Source organism: Salmo salar, chromosome ssa23 (assembly GCF_905237065.1).
Source record: "Salmo salar chromosome ssa23, Ssal_v3.1, whole genome shotgun sequence".
NCBI lineage: Eukaryota > Metazoa > Chordata > Actinopteri > Salmoniformes > Salmonidae > Salmo > Salmo salar.
The window spans coordinates 11,184,042-11,205,971 of NC_059464.1; the positions used below are offsets into that span (position 1 = coordinate 11,184,042).

The following is a 21,930-nucleotide window of genomic DNA, read 5'->3' on the forward strand; positions in this document are numbered from 1 at the left end:
TAAAACAGCCACCACAATTTCCACAGTGATAGTTGCCTGGATACCTCTTTGTGTGTTAGGGCTCCTGTATGAAGGGGCACAGGTAAGCAGATGGTCGTGTGAGATACTAGTATTAGAAGGCGTCCAAAATGGCACCCTTTTCTCTACATAGTGCACTACTTTTGACCAGACAATGGGATGCCATTTCAGATGCAGCCTCAGTCTCTCCTGCTCTACAGTCTGACACGTCTCTCTCTCTCCTGCAGCTCTGATAGAAAATGACCACTCCTCCTTCGCCAACGGCCTTGATGTGGGCGGGGGCAAGGCCGTCGAGACGTCGCTATGGAGACCCCCGCTCAACACCATCACCGTCTCCAAGAAACGTAACTGGCTCCAGCAGAGCTCTGGGAGGCCGCATCACGCCACGGACGACCCCCGGTACCGTCTGGGAGCAGAGGAATACAATGGACACGGACAAGCTCCACTCTCCACTCTTAGCTCCTCCCCAGAGAACCTAAACCCTCCCGGGCCAACCCTATCCCACCCCCTCTGCCTACACCTGCCCCTCGTTAGAATGGGCCACGCCCGTGTGGCGCCTCATTCCAGGTGTGTGGAACCGACTGAGGAGAATGATGCAGACGATGAGGGGGAGATCTGGTACAACCCCATCCCTGAGGATGAGGAACTAGAGCTGCATCACAGCCACAGACCCACTTCCACCCCCCAGGTCAGGCTGATGGTCCAGACACGTCCCCAGGATCCTCACGTCCCCCAGACGAGGCCCAGCAGGGAAGTGGAGGCCGGGGTCAGGCGGGCTCTGGAGGGATGCAGCCCTAACCTGGAGGGTGTGGGGGAGAGCATGGGTGGCGGAGGTGGAGAGCGGAGTCAGCAGGGGATTGCCATACGTTGCATGGGGCCGTCTCTACATCTGCAAAGACAGATGCTGCTCGCGTGCAAACCTCAGGAGTGCCCATCCAGTTCCAGCAGAGCCACAGCTACAGGTAAAGAATATGCTCTCTAGAATTCTAGGTCTACCTATTGTTCACACCCTCTTAAGCCAGCCCCACCCATCTCTTTAAGGATTCAAATGTAAGGTCATGTGCTAAACAGTGGTAGTAGACTACAATAAGGGAAAAGTTCCTGGTGAACAGAAAGTGTCCAGATTAAAATATTTTATAAATATTACATGACGCTTACTCAGACACAATACCAGAGCACAAACTTGTTATTGTTTTGGCCACTGCAGTTATCACAATTCAGGTCCACGCGTGTTTCCCCAACTCCGTAGTTGGTGAAGAAATGGTGCATGTAGTTGATGACTGCGCTGCTGCCTTTGCTGGATGACCATGCCTTTATCAATCAAGTAGTTGACTTGTTGTGGTTTTTCTTCAAAGAAGACACCGAACAAGCCCCACTTGCAAGGAGTTAAAAAGTAGATGGGATCTGGCTGCATAGTGTCAGAAGGATAGTGCACCTGCAAACAACAAAATAACATTAAGATAAATTATAATTAATTGTCTCACCCTTATCAATCTGTCTTTACACAGCTCAAAGGCATTTGCCTGCCTCCCATATATATATATATATATATATATATATATTTTTTTTGTGTATACCCATCTATGTCCTTAATCAGTATAAAGGAGGAAATGTTACTTTTTGAGCAAAATCAAAGCTGTAATGCATCCTGATGTCTTTGTTTGCTGGTTCAGTAGGGGCTCCAGAGACAACTGCAGGTCTTGACAGGTGGTCTTGCAGTCAACGACCATCTTCTGGTAGACAGACCGCTCACTCTGAACAAGCAGGAGATGCTGCTCTTGCTTCCACAGCTTGGCTGACTTAACAGCTTCTGGCAGATCTGAAGACCTGATAGTTAAACCTCTGGCACTGCAAGCACAGGTCTGTCCTGGGCTTAGTGCATGAGATGTGGGGCAGCACTTTTCTCCACAGATTCATGAAGGAAGAGAGCCCAACTACACATACCTCTGGCAATACAATTGCATTATCCTCTGCGTAGTTGTTGAAGTTCACCACTTGCTACAAGGCCTCATGCTTCAGTTGTAATCAGTGCTTGCTTGGGCCAGGTCTCTTTTTGATGGGAGGCATTAGACCATTCTCCTTGTATGACTGGTGGAGGAGAGTCAGGCGTGTTCTACTGATGCTGAAAGACAAACTCCAGATACAAATATTTTAGCATTATTATACAATAGATAGTTCATACACAATGTTAGCTAGCAAGCCAGCCATCAAACTTCAGCAAGATTTAATTTGCAATGCAAACCGATTGTCATAGCTAGCTAAAGTTAACCAAATAGGTTCAATGTTACCTAGTTAGCTAGCTAACATTAGGCTATAACTAGCAATGCGAAATGGCATTCTGAGAACATCACTAAAAAATGTTTTTACCTAAATCAGGGATTTCCTCATCATCTGATTCATTTTCAGTCAGAGTCCTCATGGCACGATCGTCCTCCAGAAAGTAGTCCATCACAACATTTCCCTCTGACCTTTGTCGATAGTGCCTGATAAATTCAGGGCAGCAATGTTATTGAGAGCAGTAGCAACATATTTGCAGTTCTCCATGGCTGATGTTATATGTTTCGAAAAACTGCAGTAGAAAGGATTATCTACACATAACGAGCAGCTCATTTTATAGACACGATGCTACACCACAGATCAATCTGTTCAAACTCATCTCTCGGCATGTCCAGCCCACTCATTATCTCAGCCAATCATGGCTAGCGGGAAGGTTGCTGGCTTTTTCTGTGGCTAAACCAACTAGGCTCGTAATTTAACAATTGCATTCGTATTTACAGATGGCATACACGTTTAAGGCACATGAAAGTTCACTTGTTTGAGAAAGCATTTCTGCCAAAAAACGGATTTTGATCATATATTTCACATTCAAACGGTTCTCCTGTGAAGTCGTGACTTGCGACATACGCCTAGTTTCCTGAATCGGGTCACATATGTAGCTTAGCCCCTATTTTACACCATCTGAGGTTTTTGTGTTGTGCACGCCATCGGTTGAGACACAACATGCTCTTGATTACAGGGTACATGTCATGTTTTGGCTGATACATTTATTAAAATGGGAATAAAATGTACATTTCTACTTTCAAATGGTACCACCAGGATGGTTGGAGGTCCACACGTCAGAGAACGTTGACTTGAATGGGAATATTGATTTGTTTTAAATTATATTGTCAATCCTCCATAGGAAATCTATTGAAATTAATCAACTTAAAATGGTCATTTCTATGAATTATATTGACATTCAACGGTGAGTGGCTGGCGGCCATCTTTGTGGTAGTAATTAGAAGTTACAATTTCAATTCAATTTACATTTCAAGTGTACCAGCTAAATTGCAGTGGTCTGAAGGGATAGGTCCATTCTATGAATTATATTTCTGATTAAAATGACACCGACCCTGTATTCAAGAGCATGTTGTGTCATCCAATGGCGGGAACAACACAAAAACCTCAGATGTAAAGTAGAGTCTAAGCTACAAAATTAGCAATTGTGAAAAAAATCTGAGTTTAGTTTTTGACACGACACCATTTTGATATCTGAAAATTCTTGTGACCCAACCCATGTGAAATAATGATGTACAGTACCAGTCAAAAGTTTGGACTCACCTACTCATTCAAAGGTTATTTATTTTTACTATTTTCTACATTGTAATAACACATATGGAATCATGTAGTAACCAAAAAAAGTGTTCATCAAATTTAGTTTAGTTTATTAATTCGACCATTTAAAAAAAAAACAAGCACACAAAACTTAAAGCCATACATGCACATGAATAAAATCATTGAGGATAACAAAGTCTGGGACTTATTTCCATTGTGGTCCTCTTGAGACAAGATGGCTAGACAAGATCGAACACAGTATGGCAGTGAAATAATAGAAGAACATCTATGTTTTTGTTTTATCTCATCATTCCAGTTACATCATAGGGGTTATTCATATTGGCACAGAAGACAAACATATTTTAATTTTATTTTTAAATCTGTCCAGAGAGGACGTTGTTTTTATAGGAAGAGGCAAATCATTCCATTGTGAGGCTCCAGTATAGAAGAAAGTACCTTTCCCTGCATTATTCCTGAACCTGTATAAGCGCAAATCAGCAACACATGATCTGGTGCTGTGATTGTGTGCATCCCTTACACGAGGAAAGTAATCACTTAGATATCTGGGCGCAGGACCATAAATACTCCTGTAAACCAAACCTAGTCTAATCTGGGACACCCTAGCCTCAACAGGCAGCCAGTTTAGTTCCTGAAAGCAGCTCCTGCCTATGTGAGTACGTGGACTCACCTTCAATACTACCCTGATCAACTTATTCTGGGCTATCTGGAGCTTCCCCTTTTATAAGTTTAGATCAGCCCCCAAACCAGGAAGTACTAGCATAGTCAAAATGGCATTGAATGAGGGCAGTAGCTAGCACTTTCATGGAGTCCTTATCAAGCAGCCTGGACTTTCTAGCCAAAAACTTAGTCCTGGCATTAACCTTCCCTAGCACCTTATTGGCCATGCTCACACCTCCCAAGCTTCCATCAAGGATACATCCCAAGTAGCTAACAGAGGTTTTAGTAGTCAGCACCTCACCCCCTAACTCCACTCTGATTTCAGACGACCTACACAATTTAGGTCTGGATCCAAAAATAATTGCTTCAGTTTTCCCTAAGTGCAGAGATAGCTTATCTCCAAGCCATTTGCTAATGTTAGTAAGCTCTGTGCTAAGTATGCGCTGCAACATAGTTTTACTTTTGTGAGACACCAGAATTGTAGAGTCATCCGCAAAAAGAAAAAGACGGCAAGAACAAGCATCTTTCATATTAATATACAATAAAAACAGCAGAGGCCCAAGTACGCTCCCCTGCGGAACGCCACAACTCATTGGTTTTGCCTGAGACAGTGAACCATTAACCTCTACTACTTGCTCCCTTCCTGATAAATAGGACTCTACCCAGCCTAGAGGGATATTGCTTAACCCCACTGCCTCCAGTTTGGAGATTAGGAGACAGTGGTTAACTATATCAAAGGCCTTCTGTAGGTCAAGCAGGACCATTCCACACAGATTTCACTCATCAATCTCTTTGATGAAGTCAGTCATGTAAAGTAGACATGAATCAGTGGAGTATGTTTTTCTAAAACCCGACTGAAAATCCTACATTAGACCCTGTTTGTTAACATTCATACATTTGCTCATGTACAATTCTCTCCAGGATCTTTGATGTTACACAGAGGATAGATACAGGCCGAAAATTCCCAGGGTCAGACTTTATCCCCTTCTTATACAGAGGTATAACTTTAGCTTGTTTCATGTCCCTGTCTACCCCTACACTATCTAGCACAGGTGACCAGTCAATTTTACCCACTTCCTCCCTAAACTTTTCTACACAGTACTTTGAGTGCTCTGATTCTAACGGTTTTGTGACACTTAAATATATCTTTAATAATCCTCCTTGTGCAAAATGTAATAAAATGATCACTGATTCCATAGACTATTACTCCACTCTGCGATATTTTAGATTTATCAGACACCAATATTAAGTCAATTGTACTTTGCACTGTTTCAGATATTCTGGTGGGATCTTTTATCATTTGGGTCAGAGCAAGTGATCTACAAAACTGCATAAATACATTGTGGGTTGGGCTATTCTTTTTGCAGACATCAGTATTGAAATCCCCTAACAAAATGATTTCCTTCAACAGCGAATCATTACAGTTTGACAACACAATTTCAAGACCTTCATAGAATGCATTCTGCTTGGGCGGCCAATAAAACACACCCCCAACAAAATCGGCTTGGTTTTGGGAAGGCAGATATCCAGCCAGACAATCTCCAGATCAGCGTTTAAATCCGATCTGACGTTAAAAGCAATGTCAGATCTTACAAACGCACATATTCCCCCACCGTTCCGATTCTTCCTGACAACAGAGTAATTACCTATCTCAATTTCTGAGTCACAAACAGATGAATCCAACCATGTCTCAGTAAAACATAAGACACCCACCTCTGATTTGCAAACCAACAGGCGTATCTCATCCATCTTTGGTAGTAGGCTTTGGACGTTTAAGTGCACAAAATGTAAGCCCTTCTTCCCAAAGGCCTCATTGAATTCCCGATCCACTTGTAACTCGCCTCCCACTGCGCTGCCATCTTCCCACTGCCCTGCCTCCGGTGGCCTCTGTCGCCATGGAGCACCCCTCCCCAGGTGCCACTCCATCGTCCTCACCACCGCGTCCCCCGTCACTCGCCTCTGATTGCCTCCCTCCTCCGGTGCACTCTCCACTCTCGGTAAGTCCTCTGATCCCACTCCACCTTCAATGCTCACACACCCCGCGGGTACAGCACACCGACAGCAACGGTAAGCTTCATTGACCCCGTGTCCAAAGCTAGAATCGCTGCATTTTAGATGAATCCACTGCGCGCGTTCCAAACATACCAAAGCTTTGCTGTTACTCTTTATCCACCGTTCGCAAGAGGAGCATAGGCCGTTTGATGGGGTTCATGATAAAGTGAGGTCCAGGGCATTGATGGATATCACCTGATAAGAGAAGGAATAGAGTTATTATAAGTTCTCCACCCTTAATTTGCGATTTCAGACTAGATTTTGATGATCGTTTTGGTTTGTGCCAAGGTGCTATGAAAGTTCGGTGTATATAACATTCCTTCCAAATCCGAAGTGCTGGATGCCATCAAAAGTGTTTGCATGACTGAGAAGTTGCTGAGAATTTACTATTCTTTCATCTAAATAGCAGATGCAATTATTTCCAGTAACATTTAAAACAAACACAAAGTAAAAGTGCTGCCACCATGCCGAACTTGCCGGTCGCCACCAAGACGTCTTGGATACAATATATTAGATTCTTCAATGTAGCCACCCTTTGTCTTGATGTCACCTTTGCACACTCTTGGCATTCTCTCAACTAGCTTCATGAGGTTGTCACCTGGAATGCTTTTGAACCCTGACCTGTTTCCCAGAACTGCTGTTTTCAACTCACTTGTTGGCTGCTTTTCCTTCACTCTGTGGTCCAACTCATCCCAAACCATCTCAATTGGGTTGAAGTTGGTTTGATTGGGGAGGCCAGGTCATCTGATGTAGCACCATCACTCTCCTTCTTGGTCAAATAGCCCTTACACAGCCTGGAGGTGTGTTGGGTCATTGTCCTGTTGAAAAACGTATGATAGTCCCACTAAGCACAAACCAGATGAGATGGCGTATCGCTGCAGAATGCTGTGGTAGCCATGCTGGTTAAGTGTGCCTTGAATTCTAAATAAATCACAGACAGTATCACCAGCAAAGCACACCATCACACCTACTCCATGCTTCACGGTGGGAACCACACACACTGATATCTTCCGTTCACCTACTCTGCGTCTCACAAAGACACGGCGTTAGGAACCAAAAAATCTCAAACTTGGACTCATCAGACCAAAGATTTCCACCATTGCTCGTGTTTCTCTCTTCTTATTGGTGTCATTTAGTAGTGGTTTCTTTGCAGCAATTCGACCATGAAGGCCTGATTCACGCAGTCTCCTCTGAACAGTTGATGTTACTTGAACTCTGAAGAATTTATTTGGGCTGCAATTTCTGAGGCTGGTAACTCTAATGAACTTATCCTCTGCAGCAGAGGTAACTGGGTCTTCCTTTCCTGTGGCGGTCCTCATGAGAGCCAGTTTCATCATCGTGCTTGATGTTTTTTGCAACTGCACTTGAAGAAACGTTCAAATTACTTAATTTTCCAGAGTGACTGACCATGTCTTAACGTAATGATGGACTGTTGTTTCTCTTTTCTTATTTGAGCTGTTCTTGCCATAAATGGACTTTGGTCTTTTTACCAAATAGGGCTATCTTCTGTATACCACCCCTACTTTGTCATAACACAACGCATTAAGAAGGGAAGAAATTCCACACATTAACTTTTAACAAGGCAAACCTGTTAATTGAAATGCATTCCAGGTGACTATCTCATGAAGCTGGTTGAGAGAATGCCAAGAGTGTGCAAAGCTGTCATCAAGGCAAAGGGTTGCTACTTCGAAGAATCTCGTATTTGTTTAACACTTTTGGGGGGGGGGGTTACTACATGATGTGTTATTTCATAGTTTTGATGCCTTCATTATTATTCTACAATGTAGAAAATTGTAAAACATTTTGAAAAACCCTGGAATGAGTATTTGTGTCCATACATTTGACTGATACTGTATCTTAATACATATGTGCCATTCTGTCTGGGCCTGTTTTCCAGTCAGTCACAAAGTCGCTCTAGAAGACTTGTAAGTTGCCACATCGTGACACTTGCTCATGTTATGGTGGACTTGTTTAGTGTTGTGTAGTGGCTTTGCTGGCATGCATCTAAAAAAAATTGGTTGACTTTGCCCCACAACCCAACCTTCCTGTTTTTACAGAAAACAACCCAACTATAGACCCAATGCCTGCAATTTGAGTCATTCAGACAACCCAGCTTTTTTTTGGAGAGTGTAACTTACATCTCAAATCCATGCATGCATGAAGCATTGACCTGTCTGGTGCACACACATTTCTCTGTCCTCAATTTGATTGTAGGCCTCAATCTGTATGTTTGCCTTGTAACTGATTGCTTCTAGAATGAGAGAGGGAACAACATGATCAAGATGAGTTAGCTACTACTAGTTTTAAAGCAATGAAAGATCTAATTGTTACAAACTATGTATGGGCTACATTTGAGAATACTTGTATTTGCTTACCATATCAATCTTGAAGACAATACACTCATTTATCACTCAAAAAATGAGTGTTACGAGTGATTGCACCACAAACACATTTCCAGGGTGTTGATGCATCCTCCCAGCCTTTCACTCTATCCCATAAAACATGACATTGCAAACTAGGCATAATTTAGCAAATAAAATGTCACGTTTAATAAGTTAGAAACTCACTGGACAACTTTGGTAGGTCGCAAGCTAGATAGCTTGGTTTCCATTTTCCATCAGATGTTTCTAATCCTTCTGATTGGTCATCAATGGTTACAGGTCTTGGAAGTTGTTGCCACAGGTTTTCCTCACATTCACCACTAATGGAAAACGTTGGAAAACTTCTGGCAACATTTTGTGGCATACTATTTAGTTTCCAGCAAATTTTCTGCAAACTTGCGGGACGTTTGCTGCAACAAATTCATTTTTGTAAGGGTGGACATTAGTTATCTAGCAGTGTGTGTTGTTGAGACTGGACAGTGTGACTTCATCTATAGTGATGACAGCTAGCACATCAACAAGATCTCATAGTTTCCCCTCGAAATTTGACATTTTGATGAACGTTTTTTTTGTTGACACATTCATTCTGTATGGTTACAAGGTTAATTCCGTGTGGTTACAGGGTTAAAACAAACGACTCAAAAGGTTAACAGTTTTTAGGCATTAAAACCAAAATATTTAAAAGGTACCATCAGTATTCATAATATTCTAAAGGCTTGCTAGAGCTGCCATAGCGCAGTGACATAAGCAGCCTCATGAGTTCTCGCCAATTGCTGGGTGATCTTTCTTTTGGGGGTGTGAGCTCCGAAGAAGGCATATCGATTTCCGAAATTGACGTCTATTTCAAGTGACCAGCATGAGCGCACAGCTGTCTCTTTTAATACGTATTTTTTGTTTGTTTTTTACTGTGGCAACAGTAGTTTGGACATTTTGACAAATCTTGAAGTAACCCATAGTTAGGACTTTTAACAACTGTCTTCTGTGGAACGCAAAACATCTTTCTGGTTGTTTAACACTAAGAAAACCTGAATAACAAGGACATACAGTTGAAGTCAGAAGTTTACATACACTTAGGTTGGAGTCATTAAAACTCGGTTTTCAACCACTCCACAAATTTCTTGTTAACAAGCTATAGTTTTTCCAAGTCGGTTAGGACATCTACTTTGTGTATGACACAAGTAATTTTTCCAACAATTGTTTAGACGGATTGTTTCACTTAGAATTCACTATCACAATTCCAGTGGGTCAGAAGTTTACATACACTAAGTTGACTGTGCCTTTTAAACAGCTTGGAAAATTCCAGAAAATGATGTCATGGCTTCTGATAGGCTAATTGACATCATTTGAGTCAATTGGAGGTGTACCTGTGGATGTATTTCAAGGCCTACCTTCAAACTCAGTGCCTCTATGCTTGACATCATGGGAAAATCAAAAGACATCAGCCAAGACCTCAGAAAAAAAATTGTAGACCTCCACAAGTCTGGTTCATCCTTGGGAGCGATTTCCAAACGCCTGAAGTTACCACGTTCATCTGTACTAACAATAGTACGCAAGTATAAACACTATGGGACCACGCAGCCGTCATACCGCTCAGGAAGGAGACGCGTTCTGTCTCCTGGAGATTAATGTACTTTGGTGTGAAAAGTGCAAATCAATCCCAGAACAACAGCAAAGGACCTTGTGAAGATGCTGGAGGAAACCGGTACAAAAGTATCTATATCCACAGTAAAACGAGTCCTATTTTGACATAACTTGAAAGGCCGCTCAGCAAGGAAGAAGCCACTGCTCCAAAACCGCCATAAAAAAGCCAGACTACAGTTTGCAACTGCACATGGGGACAAAGATCGTACTTTTTGGCAAAATGTCCTATTTTTGTTTCATCAGACCAGAGAACTGTTTGGCCATATTGTTTGGAGGAAAAAGGGGGAGGCTTGCAAATTATGTTGTGGGGGTGCTTTGCTGCAGGAGGGACTGGTGCACTTCACAAAATAGATGGCATCATGAGGGAGGAACATTATGTGGATATATTGAAGCAACATCTCAAGACATCAGTCAGGAAGTTAAAGCTTGGTCGCAAATGGGTCTTCCAAGTGGACAATGACCCCAAGCATATTTCCAAAGTTGTGGCAAAATGGCTTAAGTACAACAAAGTCAATATATTGGAGTGGCTCTGTCAGGAGGAATGGGCCAAAATTCACCCATCTTATTGTGGGAAGCTTGTGGAAGGCTACCCAAAACGTTTGACCCAAGTTAAAGAATTTAAAGGCAATGCTACCGAATACTAATTGAGTGTATGTAAACTTCTGACCCACTGGAAATGTGATGAAAGAAATAAAAGCTGAAATAAATAATTCTCTACTTTTATTCTGACATTTCATTTTTTTTTAAATAGTGGTGATCCTAACTAACCCAAGACAGGGAATTTGTATTAGGATTAAATGTCAGGAATTGTGAAACAGTCTCAATGTATTTGGCTAAGGTGTTTGTAAACTTCTGCCTTAAACTGTTCTTATCTCCTCCAGTCATAGCAACATAACTTATTTATGAAAGCCATAATATGCCAGACAAGTGCAATGTGTTGCTCACTTCTCTTTTACTAAATGTATCTGTGAGTAGAGCAAAACTACCCAATATCTATTGGAAATACTAGTTGGTTAGACATTTTAAAGTATTAAAGCACTTTTTACATTTGTCTGAGTGAAAACAGCAAATGTTTTGGAACCTCCCTCAGCCTACATCTCCAACGTTTACAAGACAATAGTCTTTGTGACATTCCTTCCAAAACAGTGTTCTGAGGGGACATTCTCTCTGAACCTTTCTTTGTGAGAGTGAGTGACACCACACATGGCTTGACTGGCGGATGGCAACTAGCTCGGCCAATGGGACAACAGCAAAATCCCTGCTCTCAGTGACATCACGTGATGACCTTTTGGGGTACTTCAGATTATCACAGTTGTCTGTAATGATCTCTGGCCCTCTGTGTGATCTTATCGCATGTAAAATTTATGCAGTTATTAAAACAGAATTACAAAGCTGTAAAACATGATTCTAAATATGAGGGTTTCAGCATGATATATATATGACTGTGTGTGTATATATATATATATATATATGTATGTATGTATGTATGTATGTATGTATGTGTGTGTGTGTGTGTGTGTGTGTGTGTGTGTGTGTGTGTGTGTGTGTGTGTGTGTGTGTGTATGTGTGTGTATATGTATGTGTATATGTTGTCAATGTTTTGGCATCAAACTGGTGGCAGATGTGGGGGGAGAAAATCTATAGTTGGAAGAGTTTTAGAGTTAATTGAAAATAAAGCCATTAATTGGGCTATTTTCTCTTGAACCAAATGGTCTATCCACTAGAAACTCATGGACAATATTATATAAATCATGACTACTATATACAGTGCCTTCAGAAAGTATTCACACCACTTGACTTTTTTCACATTTAATGAATTTAAAATGTATTAAATTGAGATTTGTCACTGGCCTACACACAATATCCCATAATGTCAAGGTGGAATTATGTTTTTTGAAATTTGTACAAATTAATAAAAATGAAAAGCTAAAAATCACTTGAGTCAATTATTCAACCTCTGTTATGGCAAGCCTAAATAAGTTTAGGAGTAAACATTTGCTCAACAAGATACAATAAGTTGCATGGACTCACTGTCTGTGCAATAATAGTGTTTATCCTGATTTTTGAATGACTACCTCACCTCTGTACACCACGCATACAATTGTCTGTAAGGTCCCTTAAACAAGCAGTGAATTTCAAACACAGATTTAACCACAAAGACCAAGGAGGTTTCCAATGCCTCGTAAAGGACAACTATTGGTAGATGGGTAAAAAAAGAAAAAAAGTAGACATTGAATATCCCTTTGAGCATGGTGAAGTTATTAATTACTCTTTGAATGGTGTATCAATACACCCTGTCAATAGAAAGGTACTTTCGTCTATCCTAACTCATTTGCCGGAGAGGAAGGAAACCGCTCAGTGATTTCACCATAAGACCAATGGTGACTTTAAAACAGTTACACAGTTTAATGGCTGTGATAGGAGAAACCTGAGGATTGATGAACACCGTTGTAGTTACTCCACAATACTAACCTAAATGACAGAGTGAAAAGAAGGAAGCCTGCACAGAATAAACATATTCCAAAACACGCATCCTGTTTGCAACAAGGCACTCAATTTATACAGCAAAAAATCTGGCAAAGCAATTAATGTTTTGTCCTGAAATCAAAGTGTTATGTTTGGGGAAAATCTAATACAACACATTGCTGAGCACCACTCATTATATTTTCAAGCATAGTGGTAGCTGCATCATGTTATTGGTATTCCTGTAATCGTGAAGGACTGGGCAGTTTTTCAGGATAAAAATAAACAGAATGGAGCTAAGAACAGGCAAAATTCATGAGGAAAATCTGGTTCAGTCTGCTTTCCGCCAGACGGGAGATTAATTCACCTTTCAGCAGGACAATAACCTAAAACACTAGGCCAAATCTACACTGGTTGCTTACCAAGAAGACAGTGAATTTTCCTGAGTGGCCGAGTTACAGTTTTGATGAAAAATTATAAATAAATCAATTTTAATCCCACTTTGTAACACAATAAAAAGTCAAGGGGTGTGAATGCTTTATGAAGGCACTGTATGAATACATTTTTTTTTAAGTTATTCAAGTGTAAATGAACAAAGTTACAATAGATTGCCAAATGTTTCCTGTTAATTGCCAAAATTACTGAAGATTCCAGTAACTTTGGTAAATTACTGGTAGCTTTGCAACCCTAGCTCTGATTTAACATGGCCAGGTCTCTGTAAAGTGGTAAAGATACTCCCATAATCCTTTGGGATGTAACTGGAGCTGACTGCTCCATCTAAATGTGACACTGTCACAGAAGGGAATGGCAGGGTGACAGGTTGTGTTTTGGGTTTGCAGGAGGACAATGCATCAGACATGTCCCTGATTTAAACAGGGTGTGCTACTAGCTGGTTGGTGGGGGATGGGGGAGGTTGAGGACTTAATTTAAAAAGACAAATGTCTAATGTGCTGTGTTGTTGGCCTCCTATCTGTGATTGACTGACTGGACTATTTGGTCATGTAATGTTTCCACTCCTCTCCCCACAGGGAGTAATGGAGACCTGTCACTCAATCTACCACAGGTCACAGGCTATGTAGACAGAGGAGCAGGGAAAGACAGGAGTGGAGTAGTAGGGTCACTGCTTTCAGTAATGCCAGATTCGTCCCATGCAGCCTGAAGAAGGCCTAGATTAGAATAAAAGAGGGATAGAACGGGGAGAGGAACCATGATGTCCTCCTCTTACAGGTTTTTGTGATGCCTACATCCTTTCACCCTCCTCTTCCTCCTCTTCTCCTATAAAGTCTCACTATCCCTTCTTCACTTTGTGCCAAAGCTATGAAGAGGACAGAAGCTACTTTATTACAAGTGGCTAAAAATGGATAACACTTTGTATTGGCTCTAAATAATAACAGTGTCTGTTGAATAATAATGAATTTGTGTACATGTTAGATTAGAATGACCCACTCCAACACAAGACCCTCTTTCTCTCTGTCTGTCCAGCTTGTTGGTTCTTTTTCCTAACCGGATACACCCTTAGACTCCTTGCTGAATGCTGTGTTTGTATAGAGGATAATGATTGATGGACTATAGAGCGCATTTAGAGGCAAAGTGTTTCAGAGTGTTCCCTTAGCGCCTGGACGGGAATCTGGTAGTTGGACCGATGGGGTCATATGTGGTCAGCGCTATTTTTATGGTTGTTTTGATTGGATCAGTCAGCAAAAGTGCAGTACTGTAGTAAATTAATGATAATTTCATGAATTTTGAAAATAGACAAACACACACACACACAAATACAGTTGTGCGTGCACGTATGCACTTGCGCACAGACACACACACACACACACACACACACACACACACACACACACACACACACACACACACACACACACACACACACACACACACACACACACACACACACATACTGTTGCTGAAGATACAGAGGAGGTCTGGGCTGAGATTAAATTCCTGTTGCAGTAGCTTCCTTAGCCTACGTAGAGAGCAGGACAAGCTGCGTTGACAGGTAGCCATGTTGTTGTGCTAATGAGACCAGGAAGAGACTGCCTGCATGCCTGGCTATTGTTGCATCCCAAATGGCACCCTTTGGTCAAAAGTAGTGCAATATATAGGGAATATGGTGGCATTTCGGATGCAGTCTATATTAGCAGGGGTTTGGTCACCATTGTAATGAAACGCCTCTGGGCTCCTGAAAGGAATCCAGCACTGAATGATTTAGAGCACAAGGAGAGCCACCAATACAGTAATATCTTGCTGCATCCCAAATGGCATCCTATTCCTTATATACAGATGTCGGATCTTAATTTGTTCACTCTTTTGTTGCTGAGAATTTTCATGCACAGCCGGAAATGCAAACTTGTAGTGTATTCAAGGTTTAAAAAGGCTTCTAAAGTTTGACATTTCCACTTAAAAATGTCAGAATTGATTTGCCCTAATGGAAAATGTATCAACCCCTACATAAAACGTCCATTTAACTATAATCCACATAGTAATTCACATCTTGCTGTAGGATTATTTTCCTGCTGTGGCAAACGATTAGTTTTCCTGCAAACTATTATTTACCTAATTGGAGTTTCTCCAATTATTCTCTGCAGATCCTCTCAAGCTCTGTCAGGTTGGATGGGGAGCGTTGCTGCACAGTTATTTTCAGGTCTCTCCAGAGATGTTCGACCGGGTTCAAGTCCGGACTGGCTGAACCACTCAAGGACATTCAGAGACTTGTCCCGAAGCCACTCCTGTGTTGTCTTAGCTGTGTGCTTAGGGTTGTTGTCCTGTTGGAAGGTGAACATTCACCCCAGTCTGAGGTCCTGAGCCCTCTGGAGCAGGGTTTCATCAAGGATATTTCTGCTCCATTCATCTTTGCCTTGATCCTGACTAGTCTCGCACTCCCTGCCACTGAAAAACATCCCCACAGCATGATGCTGCCACCACCATGCTTCACCATAGGGATGGTGCAAGGTTTCCTCCAGACGTGATGCTTGGCGTATGTGATACAGTGAATTATAAGTGAAATAATCTGTCTGTAAACAATTGTTGGAAAAATTACTTGTGTCACGCACAAAGTAGATGTCCTAACCGACTTGGCAAAACTATAGTTTGTTAACAATACATTTGTGGAGTGGTTGAAAAAGTAGTTTGAATGACTCCAACCTAAGTGTATGTATGTATGTATGTATGTATGTATGTATGTATGTATGTATGTATGTATGTATGTATGTATGTATGTATGTATGTATGTATGTATGTATGTATGTATGTATGTATGTATGTATGTATGTATGTATGTATGTATGTATGTATGTATGTATGTATTTCTCCTTTGCCAAAATAATCCATCCACATGACATGTGTAGCATGTATGTCCAACTAGCCTCACAAATCTAGACCACGTGTAATCACGCCAGCCCAGAACCTCCACATCCTGCTTCTTCACCTGCGGGATCGTCTGAGACTAGCCACCCAGACAGCTGATGAAACTGTGGGTTTGCACAACCAAATTATTTCCACATAAACTGTCAAAAACTGTCTCAGGGAAGTTCATCTGCGTGCTCGTCGTCCTTACCAGGGTCTTGCCTTGAATGCAGTTTGGCATCGTAAACCGACTTCAGTGGAAAAACGTTCACCTTTGATGGCCGCTGGCATGCTGGAGAATTGTGCTCTTCACGGATGATTCCCGTTTCCAACTGTACAGGAAAGATGGCGTGAGTGAGTGAGAGGTTTGCTGATGTTAACATTGTGAACAGAGTACCCCATGGTGGAGGTGGGGTTATGGTATGGGCCAGCATAAGCTACGGACAACGAACACAATGGCATTTTATTGATGGTAATTTGAATGGACAGAGATCCGGAGGCCCATTGTCGTGCCATTCTTCTGCCACCATCACCTCGTTTCAGCATGATAATGCATGGCCCCATGTTGCAAGGATCTGTAAACAATTCCTTGTAGCTGAAAATGTCCCAGATCTTCCATGGCCTGCATACTCACCAGACATGTCACCCTCTGAGCATGTTTCGGATACTCTTGATTGACGTGTACGACAGTGTGCTCCAGTTCCCACCAATATCCAGCAACTTCGCACAGCCATAGAAGAGGAGTGGGAAAACATTCCACAGACCACAATCAACAGCCTGATCAACTCTATGCAAAGGAGATGTGTCACGCTGCATGAGAAGAATTGTGGTCACATCAGATACTGACTGGTTTCTGATCCACACTCCTACCTTTTTTTTCAGTTATCTGTGATCAACAGATGCATATATTTATTCCCAATCTGGTGAAATCCATAGATTAGGCCTTAATGAATTCATTTCAGTTGACTGATTACCTAATTTGAACTGTAACTCAGTAAAATCTTTAAAATTGTTGCATGTTGCATTTGTTTTTGTTCAGTGTATACTGTGCCTTCAGGAAGTATTCATACCCCTTGACTTATTCCACATGTTGTTGTGTTACACACAATACCCCTTAATGACAAAGGGAAAACATTTTTTTAGCACATTTCTGAAAATGAAATACATACATATATCTAAATATATAATTTCCCTAAAATGAGTCTTTCTGGTTAAGTTTTTAAGAGCTTTGTACACCTGGATTGTACAATATTGGCACATTTTTCTTTAAAAAAATGTCAAGCTGTTGTTGATCATTGCTAGACAGCCATTTTCCATAGATTTTTCAAGACGATTTAAGTCAAAACTGTAACTAGGCCACTCAGGAACATTCAATGACGTCTTGGTAAGCAACTCCAGTGCAGATTTGGCCTAGTGTTTTAGGTTATTGTCCTGCTGAAAGGTGAATTTGTCTCCCAGTGTCTGTTGGAAAGCATACTGAACCCGGTTTGCTTCTAGGGTTTTACCTGAGCTTAGCGCTATTCCATTTATTTTTATCCTAAAAAACTCCCTAGTCCTTGCCGATAACAAGCATACCCATAACATGATGCAGCCACCACCATGCTTGAAAATATGAAGTGGTACTCATGGATGTGTTTTGTTGGATTTGCCCCAAACATAACGCTTTGTATTCAGGACATTAAGTACATTTCTTTGCCACATTTTTGCAGTTTAGGACATAAAGTTCATTTCTTTAAGTTTTACTTTAGTGCCTTATTGCAAACAGGATGCATGTTTTGGAATATTTTTATTCTGTACAGGCTTCCTTCTTTTCACTCTGTCATTTAGGTTAGTATTGTGGAGTAACTATAATGTTGTTGATCCACCCTCAGTTTTCTCCTATCACAGCCATTAAACTCTGTAACTGTTTTAAAGTCACCATTGGAGTCATGGTGAAAACCCTGAGCTGTTTCCACTTTGACATTATGGGGTATTGTGCGTAGGCCAGTGACACAAAATCTTCATTTCATCCATTTGAAATTTAGGCTGTAACACAAGAAAATGTGGAAAAAGGTTATGGGGGTTATGAATACAATGCATATTTTGATTGCAACATGTAGAATTGCAGGAAATTTGCTTTAAACTGTATCATGGTATCTCCACCACATGGCAAAATGTGTAGAAATGCAGGAAATAAACTTTAAAACAGGTTGATATTGTTACTGCAGCCAACAGGAGGGCCTCTAAAATGTTAGGTTGGCGACTGCACCATTGGCCACACCAATGGCCACGCCCACCACTTAAGCCCCATTTTTATAAAAAAAAACCTGCACGCACACACACAGTCCTTCGAAACAAACAGACCGTTCCCTCGCTTAGCAGCTGTCTGGGCCCAGAATGTTATTAAAGGCAATCAAGCCAAGGGCCATAAATTCCTGCTCTTTGTGAGAGGTGTCAGTGGCAGGCTGCCTGGGGTCGACCTGTGGGTCACAGAGGGTACGGGGGCGTAGTCACCCAGCGCCGGTTCCAGTGGGTGGAATGCAACCCTTCGCCCTTTGACCTTATGAACATGGCCCCCCGAGGTTAAGTATCAAACAGTGCCCCTGAATATCAGGTAGAGGGTGTCGGGTGTCTTTCCCTCTCTCTGCCGCTGCTGTTGCTGTTGCCAGAGGGTGAATGGCTACAGAAGAGAGCTGTGAGGGAACTATGGAAAACAGCACAGTAGTCATTGGAAATAGTTTTTTAGGTAATATTATTATACTTGGTAAATGTTATATCCACCGGATTTGACCCGGTTGGCTGTTGTGGATGAGGGTTCTGTTTATACCATTAGATTTTGGATAATTGCCGAAGACATTTCCACATCATGTACTAATCTGAAAACAGATTTCAAATAAGACAATGATTTTGAACAGACACTTAACACGTTTTTTATTATGGGGGATTATGAAACGGTTCGTTTCGGGTACGCAATCTGATTGGTCAAACGTGTGTTCCTGTGGTTTCAGTGTGAGTCGTGAGTTCGGCCAAACCTAAACCTCAATATCTGGGACAATATCTGGGACATGGCCCAACCTTAGATGTTTTTTGGCACTTCTTCCAGAGGCTTTTTCCCACTCTCTGTGTTGGTGTTTGTTATTGTGATGAAGCACTAGCTGACAGGGAAGTATGTTCAGCAGCCAGAGGAAAAGGAAGGGAGCCTAAACATGGTTTATTATGGAATGTCAGAGAACACCCCCTTTCACTGGCCAGGCCTCTGATTCTCAGGACAAAGGGGTGCCTTTGTCCCCCCATACCTCCTCCTTTGCACCTCTCCATGCATGCAGCAACCCACCCTGTACTATTCTTTCCCCCATGTTACCCCTTTTCTACAGCCTCTGACACCTCCTCTGGCCCCTCCTTGCCTCCCTCTTACCCCTCCTCTGCCCATTTCCTACCTCCCTCTTAAGGCGTCCGCATGATTCCCATCCGAAACAGTTCGAAAAATTCCGTGCATATATAATGACGGCATTTTGTGAGGTTTTCTTTTCTTCGTTTTGGTCTTCGGCAAGGGTTTTTTAGGCTGCACGCAACATTTTTTCTCAAGGCAAGCCGAATTTCGGAGCCGAAGTCTACGCCCTTTCATCGGTCAACAGTAGGGGTTCTTCAATGAAGTATTTGTTGTCATTCAACAATAGATGACTCGTTTTCATGCACATTTTTTCACTTGAGAAATACTGCACCAAACATTTTAGTCAGATGTAAAATTGCCAAAAACGTCAAAATGAATGACAGATTTCTTGAGTTACAGTATCTTAGATTAATTCGGACTATTTTGAGGAAGAGTATCCATGCTGCGGAGTCTCATGATGGACAAACAGTACTATTGCTGCTTTTTCTCTTTTTTTCAAGTGAAGGTCTTGTAAGGGAGTATGGAGCAAACTCGTTCGGTTCGCCTAACCGAGTTTAGCTAGGCGCCAGCCGAACCAAAGCATGCAAAGCTTTTATCCCTAACCAGAATAGCACAGCAGGCCTCTCTGAAAATAGAGCAGAGGATGTTGTCATGCTCTTCTCTACTATTTTTTTTTTTACTCTCATCTCTCTTACTCTCTTTTACTCCTATTCCCTCTCTATCTATATTGCCCTCTTCTACTTTATCTTGCCTCTCTTTTTCTCTCCCTCTCCATTCTCGCCCTCTTTTTGACTCCCTCTCTCTCCCTCTCCCTCTGCTTTGCTCTCTTCAGTGATTAGCCAACAGAATGACTCCTTTGTCTCAGCACTGTGGAGGAACTTGCAGTTTGAAAACAAAAACAGAGAAATGGAATGATACACAAGCGAGAACTGTAAAGAGAGAATAGGCACATTGTAGCCTGTTTTCGAGTGATTTAATGTCTTATATTCAACTGTAAAAGACTTGTGCCCAGAAAGTAATGCAATGTTGAAGAAATTAACTCAAGTTTTTGTTTTACTTGTACTAGTTATTGACTGTCTTCGAGGACATGAATGTAGATACTAGTACTGCAGTGCACCAAATCGTACACTGGTGAGTGTTTTAGGTTCTGTACAATATACATTGCCTTTGGAAAGTATTCAGATACCTTGACTTTTTTCACATTTTGTTACTTTACAGCTTTATTCTAAAATGTATTAAATAGTTTTTTCCCCTCATCAATCTACACACAATACCCTATAATGACAAAGCAAAAACAGATTTTAGAAATGTTGCTAATTTATAAAAACTGAAATATCACATTTACATAAGTATTCAGACCCTTTACTCAGTACTTTGTTGAAGCACATTTGGCAGCAATTACAGCATTGAGTCTTCTTGGGTATGACGCTACAATCTTGGCACAACCATATTTGGGGAGTTTCTCCCATTCTTTTCTGCAGATCCTCTCAAGCTCTGTCAGGTTTAGATGTTCGATCGGGGTCTAGGGAAGAGGGTAATGAAGCCGGGCTCTCGCTGGGCCACTCAAGGACATTCAGAGACTTGTCCCGAGGCCACTCCTGCGTTGTCTTGGCTCTGTGCTTAGGGTCGTTGTCCTGTTGGAAGATGAACCTTCACCCCAGTCTGAGGTCCTGAGCGCTCTGGTTCAGGTTTTCATCTAGGATCTCTCTATACTTTGCTCCGTTCACCTTTCCCTCCATCCTGACTAGTCTCCCAGTCCCTGCTGCCGAAAAACATCCCCACAGCATGATGCTGTGGTATGGTGCCAGGTTTACTCCAGGCGTGACGCTTGGCAATCATGCCAAAGAGTTCAATCGTAGTTTCATCAGACCAGAGAATCTTGTTTCTCATGGTCTGAGAGTTTTTAGGTGCTTTTTGGCAACCTCCAAGCGGGCTGTCATGTGCCTTTTACTGAGGAGTGGCTTCCATTGGACCACTCTACCATAAAGGCCTGATTGGTGGAGTGCTGTAGAGATGGTTGTCCTTCTGGAAGGTTCTCCCATCTCCACAGAGGAACTCTAGAGCTCTGTCAAGAGTGACCATCGGGTTCTTGGTCACATCCCTGACCATGGCCCTTCTCCCCAGATTGCTCAGTTTGGCAGGGAGGCCAGGTCTAGGAAGAGTCTTGGTGGTTCCAAACGTTATCCATTTAAGAATGATGGAGACCACTGTGTTCTTGGGGACCTTCAATGCTGCAGTTTTTTTTTTGTACACTTCCCCAGATTTGTGCATCGACAGTCCTGTCTCGGACCTCTACGGACAATTCCTTCGACCTCATGGCTTGGTTTTTGCTTTGACATTAACTGTGGGACCTTATACAGACAGGGGTGTTCCTTTTCA

The 21,930-nt window shown here is 41.9% G+C and overlaps 1 protein-coding gene across 6 annotated transcripts in view; it reads left to right on the top strand.

Moving 5' to 3' along the window:
- Nucleotides 1-21,930, top strand: part of LOC106584049 (rho GTPase-activating protein SYDE2) — an 89,020-nt gene that overhangs the window by 23,426 nt on the left and 43,664 nt on the right. For 4 of the 6 annotated variants that reach the window (XR_001323681.2, XM_014168863.2, XM_014168859.2 and 1 more), the window contains exon 2: nt 246-980. The exons of the other annotated variants lie outside the window; for them this stretch is intronic. Coding sequence is in view for 3 of the 4 variants with exons in the window: in XM_014168863.2 (XP_014024338.2) it covers nt 246-980 (735 nt within the window). In the remaining variant the exon portion in view is untranslated. The remainder of the gene's footprint in view (nt 1-245; nt 981-21,930) is intronic. 6 annotated transcript variants of the gene reach the window in all.